The sequence below is a fragment of the Pelmatolapia mariae genome, linkage group LG3_W (genome assembly GCF_036321145.2).
Source record: "Pelmatolapia mariae isolate MD_Pm_ZW linkage group LG3_W, Pm_UMD_F_2, whole genome shotgun sequence".
Taxonomy (NCBI): Eukaryota; Metazoa; Chordata; class Actinopteri; order Cichliformes; family Cichlidae; genus Pelmatolapia; species Pelmatolapia mariae.
The window spans coordinates 76,719,682-76,732,301 of record NC_086229.1 but is presented as its reverse complement, the minus strand read 5'-3'; the positions used below and the strand labels follow the sequence as shown (position 1 = coordinate 76,732,301).

Below are 12,620 nucleotides of genomic sequence, written 5' to 3'. Positions count from 1 at the left end.
GTGTCGGGTAGCATCTTGATTGGGATTAAACGTTCCCCTTTCGTAGTGATTTGTCGTGGTTTTAGGATTGAGGGTATATGATGTTAAATATAATACATATATATCTCAGTCTACGAAGGTGGCATGTTGGTAACTAAATCAGTCATCACGTTAAACTTCATCTGTTAATTTTCCAGGCGGATTCGTTTTCAGTACGGACTACTTCAATTTCCGGCGTCGCCGAAATTAAAAGCCCGTTTCCTCTGTGCTGAAACAGACTGCACTCGCGATGCATCCTTAAAGAAATTACCTTTCTGTGGCAGCAGACATACCGTATAGACTAATATCTAATAGTTATTAAGTAACTTGGTGCATTTTGTTCCAGCTCGCTGTCAGATTTTGCTGCTGCTCCATGCTCTAACGCAAAGATGGCGGAAGAGGAGAAGAGTGGTGAGGCTGTGGAAAACAAAGACGAGCTGCAGATTATGAAGGTAACTCTTCTCAGCGGAATCACACATTTATTCAAATGCTCCGACTGTCTCCAGCCTTTGTTCCCGGCTGGCTTCCCGTGAGGACGGTATGTTGCTTCCTGGGAGTCTCCAGAAAGAGTCGTTGCTACAACAGCTGGCTGCAGCTGTCACGCCGAAGGACAGATTTTTTTAGTACTAGCTTTAAGTTTTGCTGGTATGTCAGGTGCAGGAGTGCCACACTTACCCTTCTGTGGCTAGATTGGCCACAGATGTTTCACACCACAGCTTTAAACCACCAGATAACGGGCTGATATTCGCGCTTTGCTTGGATCTGTGCGCTTCTTGCTGAGTCACCACATTGTCAGGGTGCCTCGGGTTTAGTGCACCAAGGATGAGGAGTGCAGCTGTACTGATTTGTTCTCTGCAGGCCCTTCGATGTTTCATGCCTTATAATGTTACAAAAACGAACTCTTTCAATACCAATATTTCACTCTGGGAGTACTGTGTAGCAGAAGTTCACTTAGGAGTGAAGTATGGTTAACTTAGAAAACGAGAAAAAACTAACAGTGAACACGCTGTAACACAATGCCGCACAAAAGTCTTGTACTAATATTTTCAGTAGTCTTGAGCAATAGTTTTCCAGGCTTTATGGAGGTCTTTCAAAGTGTTTCTTTTGACATTGGCTCCTTTTTCACCCCTTTCCAGTCCAGATCTTATACCTGACCATTTTCATAGGAATGCTGTTGTTTGTTTGTTTAAATTACTCCAAAGTGAAATGTGAATCATCCAAGCCTGAAAATGCTGTCATGTCTACACATAACGGACATGTTGGCAAAGAACCCATTTTTAATTGTCTCTTTAGGGACTTTTTTACCAGCAGCTTGTCACAAAAATGCATAATTTCTTCCAACTTCTTTAGTCGTATCTATGGAAAATGCAAAAGATAACACAGCTTGACAGACAGAAAACGGTATTTTTGCACAAATGGGCGATTCCCAAAGAGATATTAGCGTAAAACTATGCTATATCTTATGCATGGTGTGCAGTGTGTCCTTAAGAAAAATAAGGAAACTGAACAAGTGGTGGACAAAAAAAGAAGTGACAGGCTTAAAAAATATCTACAGTAGATGGAACAGTACCTGAAAGTCATGTCCTTAAGAAATAGGAAAAATGCAGTATGCCCACTTACGCAACAACTGGACTGAAAATCAGTGGCAACAGGTCTGATGGAGTGATGAACCCAAATTTTACATATCGCAGTGTTTTTTGGTCCAAATCATTGTTAGTATGTACTGATGAGAGCCAGTGATGTTGAAGATCTTGTCAAAATTAGTGAAATTCTGAACACCGTCATATTTTGATCCATGTGGAAAACGTCTGATGGGCAGTGGCTCCATTTTTTTTTTCTTCAGGGGTTTAGGATCATCTCCACAGAGAACAGAACAAAAGACAGCCAACATCCAAAGAAGAGCTTTGAATGTCATTAAAGAAGCCACAAGAACTATTCCCAAAGACTCCTTTTTTTTTTTTTTTGCCTTTGTATACTGTATTTCCATGTATGTTTATTAATTTTTAATAAATCTCTGTACACCTGTTTTCTAACATAATGTAAAGAAATCTGCAGTGGCTAAAGACTTTTGCACAGAACATTCCCAAGTGTAGTATAAACTGTTAGTACTAGTTAAATGATTAGTTACTCAGGTAGTTTTGCTCCTCAGCAGTATTTGTTGATGTGTTGTTGTGTCTCAGTGTTGTACTACAGGCAGATGTGGTTGAGAGAAATGTGTTTTTGATCTATTTTTATGTCTGTTTCATGTCTTCTCTCCCGACAGGAGCTGGTGGATGAGCTGTATAAATTCAGAGATTGTTATTTTGAGACTCGCAGTGTGGAGGATGCAGGACGGAAACACAGCGACGTAGCAGAAGAGATGGCACAGACGTTGAAGAAGCTGGAGGAAAAAGAAGGTAAGAGTCTCTTTAAATTAAAAAAAAAAAAAAAAGTGAGTTAATTTGCAGGCTTTCATTCACAACTGCTCCGTTTACAACTTCCAACAGATGCCTTTAAACACAAAGCCGAGTTCTTGCTGCAAAAGGGACGATGTCTGAACGTGGCTCCAGACTTCAGCGCTGCAGCAGAGGAGTGTCTGTCCCGCGCGGTGAAGCTGGAGCCTGGCCTGGTGGAGGGCTGGAACACGTTAGGGGAGCAGTACTGGAAAAAAGGAGACCTGATCGGTGCCAAAAACTGCTTCACTGGTGCCTTACAGCAGGTAATGATGGAGAAAGGAAGGTTTGTCCTCTTTGATTTATTGTCTTCTCACATTCCATACCTGCAAACACTCCTGCTTTCACCAGGTTACTTCATTTTTTTCCACAATTTATCCCGGGAATCTCTTGTAATTCAAACTTTATTATGAATAATTGTCATACACATATTCATACATTTTCAGTTTATGTGATATGACCCAAGTTTCCAGTTACTGGTGAAACAATCTCCACATTTCTAATCATTGAACCCAAACCAGGAAACCCAAAATCCACTTCAAATTGGTTTGTGTTCAGCTGATCTCTGCTCAGGCAGACAGATCTGTTAGAGGCTGATTATATTACCTCATTATCTCCATAGTTGTTGGTCTGAAGCTTTAAACACGACCATAGTTAGTTATTTGAACAATATGTTCAGCTCTTTGGATGTGTGTGATGGGTAGTTGTTGACTTTGGTAAAGCTGGAAAGTTATTCAGACTCGTCCATTCACACCACAAGAATCAGTAATACAAAAACAAGACCTTTACATACTTTGGTAAGCAAAGAAAATATTCAATAACTTCACTTTTGTGTTCTGTTTAATACTGTAAAAAACATAATGCTGTGTGCTTAAAAACATGTAGCCATATTGTCAAATTACAAAACTACCACGTTTTTAAAATGCCAAACTGTCACGTTGATTCAGTTCAGTTTTATTTATATAGCGCCAAATCACTCAAGACGCTTTATATTAAAGACCCTGCAATAATACAGAGAAAACTCCAACAGTCAGATGCTCCTCCTTTGAGCAAGCACTTGGCGACAGTGGGAAGAAAAAACTCCCTTTTAACAGGAAGAAACCCCGGCAGGTCCAGACTCAGGCAGGAGCAGCCATCTGCTGTGACCTGTGGGGGATGAGGGGAGGGAAACTGGATAAAAGTGACGCAGTGGAAGAGAGCCAGAGATTAATAATGAAAACTGATTGATACAATAGTGGTGTATAAGCACATTGTGAGTGAAAAGCAGGGATTGAAGAAGAAATGCTCAGTGAATCATGGGAAGTTTAAGCCCAAGCTTATTTCAGCATAACTAAGGGATTGTTCAGGGTCACCTGATCCAGCTATGCTTAACTATAAGCTAATAAATGACAAGTAAGCCAGCAGTCTGTGAGCAAAGAGCTCTGACGGGGCGATACGGTACTATGAGGTCTTTAAAATGAGAGCCTGATTATTCAAGACTTTGTTTGTGAGGAGCAGGATTTTTTAATTCAATTCTGGATTTAACAGACAGCCAATGTGGGAGAAATATCCCCACTTCTCCAATCCCTGTCAGTACTTCCACTGAAGTGATCTGCAACAATATCTGGTGAATTTAAAAGCCGTTTCTGAGCATTAATCCAGATAACATCTCCTATCCTTTCTGTTAGGATTCATTCATGTATGTGTGGTTTGTTCTCCACCTCTGTAGAGCAAGAACAAAGTGTCTCTTCGTAACTTGTCCATGGTGCTGAGGCAGCTGCCCGCGGCTGACAACGACGCTCACGGCAAGCAGGTGCTGGAAAGCGTGGACATGGCCCGGCAGGCCGTGCAGCTGGACGTGAAGGATGGGACGTCCTGGTGTGAGTAGAGTGAAGACAGACGGTGCTCTTTGTTAGAGATGCTAAAGACTGTTGGAACATTAATTCATGTTGTTCTGCCTTTGTTTTTACAGATATCCTGGGAAATGCTTACGTGTCGCTGTTTTTCACCTGTGGACAGAATCCACAGCTATCTCAACAAGCTCTAAGTGCCTACACACAATCTGTGAGTACAGACTTAAACGGATACACACCAGAGGGAATATCAATAAATAACTAAAAAATTTTAAAAAATTATAATAATAAATAATCAACATGCCATCTGTATTTTATTCCCGTTTTCCCCCTGTACAGGAGACGGTGGATCGAGCTGCCTCTTGTTACCCGGAGCTGCATTTCAACAGATCCACGCTGTTCCAGTACGAGGAGATGTACGGGTCTGCGCTCGCCGGCTACAGTCGAGCAGCCGAGCTCGACCCCGGCTGGAAGGAGCCACCAGAGCGAGAGAAGCAGCTGCTGGAATATTTGGAGAAAGTGACCGAACTCCTACAGAACAAGGTAGGAGACTCTTTACAAAAGTACCGGCATACTGTTTATGTCTGTTTGCATGTCCTTATACAAAAACGCACAGAAAAGAAGTCGGTGAAAATCATGCTGTGGTTTGGTCGTGCTAAGAGTCCCCGAGGTGGTTTATCAGCCACCATTGGATTTAATATTATCAATGACTAAGTAAGCTCTGACATGTTGATGCTGTAAAATACCCAGTGATACTCCAAAATGTTAATGATTGACGTGTAATCAGTGGCAGCAAAGTGATTTCTATCTAGAGTAAAACTCTTTATAATGTGTCTCGCTGACACGGGTGATCTGAACGATGTAGGCCTCGACTCCTGACACAAAATAATGGCTACAGAAATCATGTCATTGAGTCAAGTATGGATTTAAAAAAAAGAAAAGAAATGTAGAGTTAACTGAAGTGGTTTAACGTAATTCAAGTATTTTAAGATCACATCATTTCTTTAATGTCATCATCTTTTTATTACGCATGTTGTCTTTATTGTTATAGTCGTAGTTATGCGTATGAGTAGCACATGACCTTTGAGCCTGTTTGCTTCCACTGTTATAAATGCTTATCAGAGTGACGTACAAGTCAGTTTTTTTTTTTTGTTTTTTTTTTTACCACATGATGGCAGCAAAGCGCATACTTGACTCTAGTTTTTCCCTTAAGCTTCAGTCTGCCTTGTGTGTTCAGGGGAAGGTGAAAGCCCGCCGGTTACGGACGATGCTGTCGAACCTCAACACGTCTGCTTTGGGCCCCTGCTCGTCCCCTCAGTTTCGCTCCCCGACAGGCCGCGTGGGCAGCCTGGAATCTCGGACACTTTCCTCCCTGACACATGGCCACAATGCTGGGCTGGCCGCTCTGGGGAAGGTGGTGTTCAGCCTGGCCTCAGAGGGTCGCATGGCCTTGTAAGAGAATCTTATTTAACAGTAATGGTCCTTTAATGCACGTGCAGCTTGACTCTGGCTGTAAAAGTGAAGTAATGTAAAATCTTGCAATCTTTTTTTTTTTTTTTTCTCCAGTACGTTTGGCATGGTGGACAGTGAGGAGACTTGTATAGTGGTGATGGTTTACAACACAGCAGATAGCTGGGGCGTCCTAATAGGAGATTCTGTAGTCATTCCTGAACCTCAAGTCAAACGACACAGTATAACCCACAAAGATAAGGTAAGTGTTGCATTAATGAATGCTGTTTACGGTCAGAGCAATAATGTCTGACTGAGTGTGTGACCCTCTCTTGTCCTCTCTACCAGTCATTTGATTTTAGAAGTATACGAGTGGACTCTCCTCTGCTGCTCATCGTCAATGGCAAGAAGCAGAACGTTAAAAGTCAGATCGCTGCCTCCGTCAGCTACAAGCCTCAGAGCGAGTGAAGCAGACTGAAAGCCCAAGGACCAAGCTTTCTCGTTTTCTCTCTTTTTGCTGGATTTTGAAGTAGTTGTAGCAGTTTTATGCAGTTCTGTAAATAGGTCACCGTGTTACATTTCTTTGTATTTATAAACCTTTTTTATACGCAGTGGGTGTGGGGCAGAACGTGGGTTATTTGTAAAGGAAAGAACCTGTGATGTGACAGTTGTGACCTCAGTTAAAAAAAAAAAAAAAAGAGGGAGACAGAAAAAAAATGTCTAATTTTTTAAGTGTATTTTTTTTCTTGTATGTTAAAACTAAAGCTCTTAAAAAAGACATTTTGAGTTGTCCCATAACAAGTACTTCCTTTTTTTTTTTTTTTTTGTTTGTTTGTTTGTTTAAAAAAGTTGTGACATGGCCTGATGATCAACTTTCAGCATGCTGTCTATTCACTGTAACTCATGTCTCCACAAACCAGTTTTTATGGTCTGGCTTGTACTGCTTTGAATTTGCAGTGAAAAACTCATTCACGTCACATCTTCGATTCCAATAAAGAACTGATCACGGCTCAGGTTTAAGGTTTCCTGCTTTGTATAACAGGATACATACAGTGATGTGAAAATGAAGGTTTTCTACAGGACTACACGATTATGCAGTGACCCAGTCAAAGTCCAGACCTCAATAAACTGAAGCATGGCTATAAAGAAGAGTGGGCCAAAATTCCTCTACTACAACAGGAAAGGCTGATAAGGTCATACAGGAAATGATTACTTCAGATTATTGCTATTAAATTTCCACAGCACTGCATAAAGTGTTTCCAGAAGCAAATCTTTTGTAGCATTATGTAAATTAATAGATACATTTAAATGGTCATGCTGCATGTAGTGGAAAACAGCAGAATCTGATAAATAAACCTGAAAAATCCCATAAAATCTTTGGTCCAAAATAACATTTTAAAAATCTCTCTTCCCCTAAAGTTTTTCTTCTCCCACTGTCTCTGATGCTATGAAACTTTGAGGATCCAGTGGTGTTGTGCCTCTTTCTCTAATAAAGCCTCTGACCGACCACCTACTGTTTCTTAATGATCGTTGGAAATCATCAATATTCATTATGTGAATCTGATGACACAGAAATGTGAAATCATCTATTTGTACTTTTTCTTTTAAAGCTTTACAGTAATCCACTTGCCCTTTTTAGACAACTCTTCATTACTTTATAATCCTATATTTAAATACAGAAATGAGGAAAAAGTGATTCCACCTGAAAGCTTTTTGTTAAGAGACAGATAAGTGTTAGGTGTAAGACATAACTCTGTGAAAATATGCTTGAGATTTTTATTATTTACTTAAGAATAACATATAACAAAATATAAAATTAAATCCCATATTTGTTAATACTGTTAAATACATATTTATGGTTTGAACAGGAAATAAACAGTGCACAAAATAAGGGCAAACGTCTCCTGCTAAAGTGAGTACAGCAGAACAGAGGAGAGTAACATGGATAACTGCAGAGTGCTGCTCTCAGTGCTTCCTGATGAAGGGCCGGCATTTATCCCTGCCAGGGGAGCTGAACTGGAAGAAGGTCTTTCCTCCATCAGCCTCCAGGGCGGACAAGAATCGACTGTCCCCTTCAGGGCCGAGGGACAGGAATGGAGGGCTCCTCTGGGGAGTCGCATGCCGAGCCACCCCTGAGTGACACACACAGGAGGTTGATGGATGTCTTTCATTGTTATTCTCACTAAAAAATTCCCTTACACAGACATTCAGCTCATTACTCCTGCTGTTCTTTCCTGATGACAAAGTCTTTTTGATAAAAGCCCTGTCTTCCTTCGTTGCCATTAAGCATTATTTTTTTACCCTGATTCCTTCCTCTTCTCATTCATCAACATGAGCACAATGTGAAAGCTGATTTTATGAAAGCACAGAGTCCTTATTTATCTTTGTTTTCTGAACATAAGCAATATTTTACTATGGATTTTAGTAGTTTTTACAAAGCTATTGCAGTGTTTCCGAACCACAGTGAGAAAAACATCAAGAAATTCAAAGAGAGCCACACAGAGGAAGCCTGGCAGAGATAGGAAGTAAAATGTTTAATATAAGTCTCTGGAAAGAAAACTGGTACGAGATGTGACTAAAGAGCTCAGAACAACTCTGAAGGCACAAGGGAATGACTTTGCTAAGTCTAGAAATGTAATTTGTTTGTTTAGTTTAGTGCCTGCACAGGAATAGACTGGAAGGCTGCAGACCAAGAAACCAAAAAACAGAATTTCTGCAGAAGAGACACATTCAAGCCAGAATGAAGTAAGTGAGAACAACCTGGAGAAAAATTATTGATACTGCAAGCGCATCCCTTAGCCACAGAAATGCTGCTTATGTTTGGAGAAAGCAGGAAGAGGCGTTTAAGCCAAAGAACATGGTCTACACAGTGAAACACGGTGGAGGAAGCATTATGCTTTATGGATGCTTTAGTACGTCTGGAACTGGGAATCTCATCAATGTGGTAGGAATCATGAAGAAAGGACACGTGAAGATTTTGAAAGAAAACCTGAAGCAATCAGCAGCAAAACTGGATCTGTATCGTCGATTTGTCTTACAACACGACAACGACCCAAAACATAGTTTGCTCCTGGTCAACGACCCCCAGATAACCAAAGTGAACGTCACTAACTTGCCTGCACAAAGCGTAAGACCGAGGTTCATGCCAGAAGACCAGCAAATCTGGAGAGGTTTTTGAGATGTGCCAAAGAAGAACGGGCTGGGAGAGCTCAGGACATGTGTGTGAGACTTAATAAAACTAGCATGGTTGGAAAAGCTGTGTTAAAAATTCCCTGCACTTGGTAAATACTGATAGGGGGGCTAAAATTCTGTCATTTGTGAATAAGCATCAATGCTGCTGTTCATATTTGAAAACAATATTATTGTTTGACCTTTAAAAGTGAAAATAACTAGTCATGTCTTTGTCCATTGTCATAAACTAGTTGCCAAGCCTTCATCTTTGTCCAGCAATGCACCTTTAAAAACGACAAATGAACAACAATGTGCTGATATTACCGGCATTATTATCAGCGTTGTAGTCTTGACGTCCCATTTGTTGCTCTGTATGTCTTTCTCCAACACCCACCACCATGCTACGCATCCTCAGAGAGTCGTACAGCCCCTGTAGTTTCTGGTACTGCCGGTTTCTCTGCATCAGCTTCTCAGACACCTCGCTGTAATTCCTCTTGTACTCGTCCATCATCTGGCCATCAGGATACAGAGAAATCTAGTTTTACTCTATGTATGTCTTCAAGATTCACAGTTCTCCCTGTTATTTTACATCTTAGCCTTTGAAGCTATTTTAAGTTTAGTGCATTAATGTCTTGTGTGGTGATGACAGCTGTGTCATTTACTTTCTTCAGGGAGGCGATTTCTCCTTTCAAGGCGGTAAGCTCCAGTTCTCTGCTCTGGTTCTGCTGAGTCAGCATCTTCTCCATCTGCTTCAGCTGTGATTCGGCCCGTGACAGACTGTACTCTTGATAGATACGCTCTTGATGCACCTGCACACACCAACACTTACAAGATCTGACTGACATAAACGGACCATCAGGGTTTATATACGAGGAAGTACACAGCCAGCTGAGCACCTCAGAATCAGCTGATTGTTTATCACCTTTTTCATAATTTTAATTCTTTAAATAAACAGAATCTCAAATTTAACATTTAGCAAGAGTTAAAAAAAAACTATAGTAGAAAAAGGGGAGGAATCACAGCTAGAAAATTATCCTGCTTTCAAACGTAGATAAAAATGAGACCACTTACATTCTGTAACTTGTTTTGATCGGATAGGCATGGCATCATTACATATGCTAATGCTATTTTACGAATAAAAAATTTGATTTTTCTGGGATGATGTGGGAGCTTCTCTCACTTGTCAGATTTTGTATTGATTGTTCACATGGAGATACTTGACCTGATAGCTCCAGAAGGCCAGAGCACGGGAACTGATGTCCAGCACTATGTCTGGTCGCAGACCTGTCAGCACCATGGCTTTATACTCCTCAGAGGGCGACAGCTCCATCCTCACAATGTCCAGCTTTCCAGACAGTGCAGACGAGCATGCAGGGCAGATGACGGGAGAACGGCCGAACTTCTCAGATCCGTGCTGATCGCAGAAAACATGTGAGCACGCTGTGACCCAAGCGAAGCCGCTCAGCTTAGCGCGACACTTTGGGAAATTACACAGGAGGGTGTCATCGCAGATGGACATGCCTTTGTAAAGGACAGTAAACAGTCATTCAGAGAAAAAAACTACAAAGCAAAACATGATCTGCAAAGATTAACAATCAAATTTACATATTTATTTTCATATTGTTTTATATATAAAATGTATTTTGTAACACCAGGCCCAATGGGCTATTTTAATCACAATCAGACATTATTTTAGAGGTCTACATTTTACCTTAATCTGAAACCTTTGTATTAAAAACAAGGTGGCCAATAGTTTTTAGTAATACACCTGCAGCTGGCTTTAACCTACAACATTTTGGTACTTTATAGCAGCTTATTTATTAAATGTTTAAAGTTTTATGTTCACATATTCCCACAAATTGTTTTTATCAAGTTTTTTGCAGGTGAATATTTGCGGAAAGCTTTTCAAAAGCTAAGCTACAGTAACTGTATGTGGGCTAAAATAACTCTATAGATCCCACGCTGGATAAATGTACTTTTTACATCAGTTCAATAGAATAAAGCAAAAGTTATTATTTGTAAACACTGAAACCATTTGTTATTTAATTTCTAGTGGCTTATAATATATATTTATGAAAAAAGAAAGGTGTTAAAATACAGTTTTGTTCTATAAAACGTAAAAGCTCTGCTACCCGAAACTGAGCACCATTATCGACAATAGATGCTAGCACTAGAAGGTTAGCTAGTGAAAGCCTGAAGCTATCTGCACTTGCTAATAACAAGCTCGTTAAAGTGTCATGTCAACCCTTTTTCCTTTAGCAGATTATTAAAAAATATATACTTTTGACATTATACACACCGGCACACAACCCTAAAACACTGGTAAAAATGGCTAATTTCAAAGATCAAAACCTACTGTTAATTCTTCACTGTGAAGGTGACCCCGGCAAGTGACATCACTGCTGAAATCTGATTGGCTGATACAGCTCAAGCTCTACCAATCACGATGGCAAATTTTTTTAACTACAACTTCGGAACTTTAGAATAACTCACAAAGTTAGGGCCAAACTGTGAATCTCAAGCAGGATTCGTGTATTTATTTTTAGAACATAAATTCACTGAACAAACTGCTCTCCATTGTGGCGAACCCATCTCACCCACTCCACTCCACAGTACTGAGCCAGCAGAACTCATTCTCACTCAGACTTTCTCAATCCGTCTGCCGTAAAGAACACTTCAAAGAATTTATACCTCATTCCTGCCATTCTCTGTGAAACTGTACAAAACCTCTTCTTTCTGAGACAGGTGAGCACACCTGTCAGGCATAAGATTCCACACACATAATACATATTATGTATCATACCGTCTTGCAGGTGTCTGTATGTAATAAAGCAGTAATGGAAATAAATATAATATTTCAGTTACTATACTTCACTGTATAACATTATGAAGCCACATAGCGCATATACTGGCGAAAACGTATAAGGTGCCTTTTTGAATTCATGTTTTTTTTTTTTTTGTAGCTGCTTTTTCTGGCACAAGTATTTATGCTTCCAGGCTTCCTTACAAAAGGGACATAAATAAAACAACAACAACAATGATAATGATAATGTGATCTGGATATCAGTGAGGGAGCCATTAATGTCAGAGATGATATATTATGTGCCATCTGTTGCTATCCTGGATTTCAGGAAGGAACATGCTTGTTTCAGCATAATAATAATAATAATAATAATAATAATAATAATAATAATAATAATAATGGTTTTACATTTTACAGTGTCCTAACTTTTCTTTCTCTCTTTCTTTTTCTTTCTTTTCGAAATAGTGCCGTATTTCAAAGTGACGTGAAAAAGCTTGACTAAAGTCCATCAATGTGAGCTTAAACTGTTAAACTCTGAATGGCAGGCATTTCCTCAAAATCAAATACTGCCCATTTTCCCCTGCACAGCCTCTGAGCGGACAGTCTATATGCTTTATGTGAGACACCTACTTAAATATGGCCCCTTTCCTCCTCCGCCACCACTTTTTTTTCTCCCCCTCTAATGCTTTTATCCATTTCTCCACGTGGTACAGGAGTAAAGGCAGGGGGTGAAAGAGGGGCATTGTGTTGTGCAGCAGCGGGTCCGGGGGTTCATAGTGAGAGAGGGGAGATGCTCACTCAACTGTGTCCAGCACGCCATTGTCAAAGATTCCCATCTATTCTCTGCCTTTTAAATAGAGCTCCAGTGTAAGATGCTTTTTTTGGGTGGTGGTGGTGCTGGGGGTGGGTATTATG

The 12,620-nt window shown here is 40.2% G+C and overlaps 2 protein-coding genes across 2 annotated transcripts; one reads left to right on the top strand and one right to left on the bottom strand.

Annotated features, from left to right (window-relative positions):
* Positions 1-221: 221 nt before the first annotated feature.
* Positions 222-6,568, top strand: ttc5 (tetratricopeptide repeat domain 5). Its single transcript, XM_063464250.1, has 9 exons — positions 222-470; positions 2,282-2,414; positions 2,505-2,716; positions 4,159-4,309; positions 4,402-4,493; positions 4,622-4,825; positions 5,520-5,734; positions 5,849-5,993; positions 6,080-6,568. Exons 1-9 carry the CDS (start codon positions 408-410, stop codon positions 6,197-6,199), a joined length of 1,335 nt encoding a protein of 444 aa, XP_063320320.1. The 5' UTR covers positions 222-407; the 3' UTR covers positions 6,200-6,568.
* A 1,128-nt stretch (positions 6,569-7,696) lies between these two features.
* On the bottom strand, positions 7,697-10,421 carry LOC134618714 (E3 ubiquitin-protein ligase CCNB1IP1). The gene is made up of 4 exons (XM_063464237.1): positions 10,125-10,421; positions 9,565-9,711; positions 9,227-9,413; positions 7,697-7,863 (listed from the first exon to the last, which is right to left on the bottom strand). The coding sequence occupies exons 1-4, from the start codon at positions 10,419-10,421 to the stop codon at positions 7,697-7,699; spliced, it is 798 nt and encodes a 265-aa protein (XP_063320307.1).
* Between the last annotated feature and the right edge of the window lie 2,199 nt (positions 10,422-12,620).

Coding starts and splice junctions, on each gene's coding strand:
- LOC134618714 (XM_063464237.1), bottom strand. CDS start 10,421: ATGTCCATCTGCGATGACACCCTCCTGTGTAATTTCCCAAAGTGTCGC. Junction 9,712..10,124: donor TGGCCTTCTGGAGCTATCAG/GTCAAGTATCTC, acceptor TGGTGTGTGCAG/GTGCATCAAGAGCGTATCTA. Junction 7,864..9,226: donor CAACGCTGATAATAATGCCG/GTAATATCAGCA, acceptor TGTGTCACTCAG/GGGTGGCTCGGCATGCGACT.
- ttc5 (XM_063464250.1), top strand. CDS start 408: ATGGCGGAAGAGGAGAAGAGTGGTGAGGCTGTGGAAAACAAAGACGAG. Junction 2,717..4,158: donor TCACTGGTGCCTTACAGCAG/GTAATGATGGAG, acceptor CCACCTCTGTAG/AGCAAGAACAAAGTGTCTCT. Junction 4,494..4,621: donor TAAGTGCCTACACACAATCT/GTGAGTACAGAC, acceptor CCCCCTGTACAG/GAGACGGTGGATCGAGCTGC.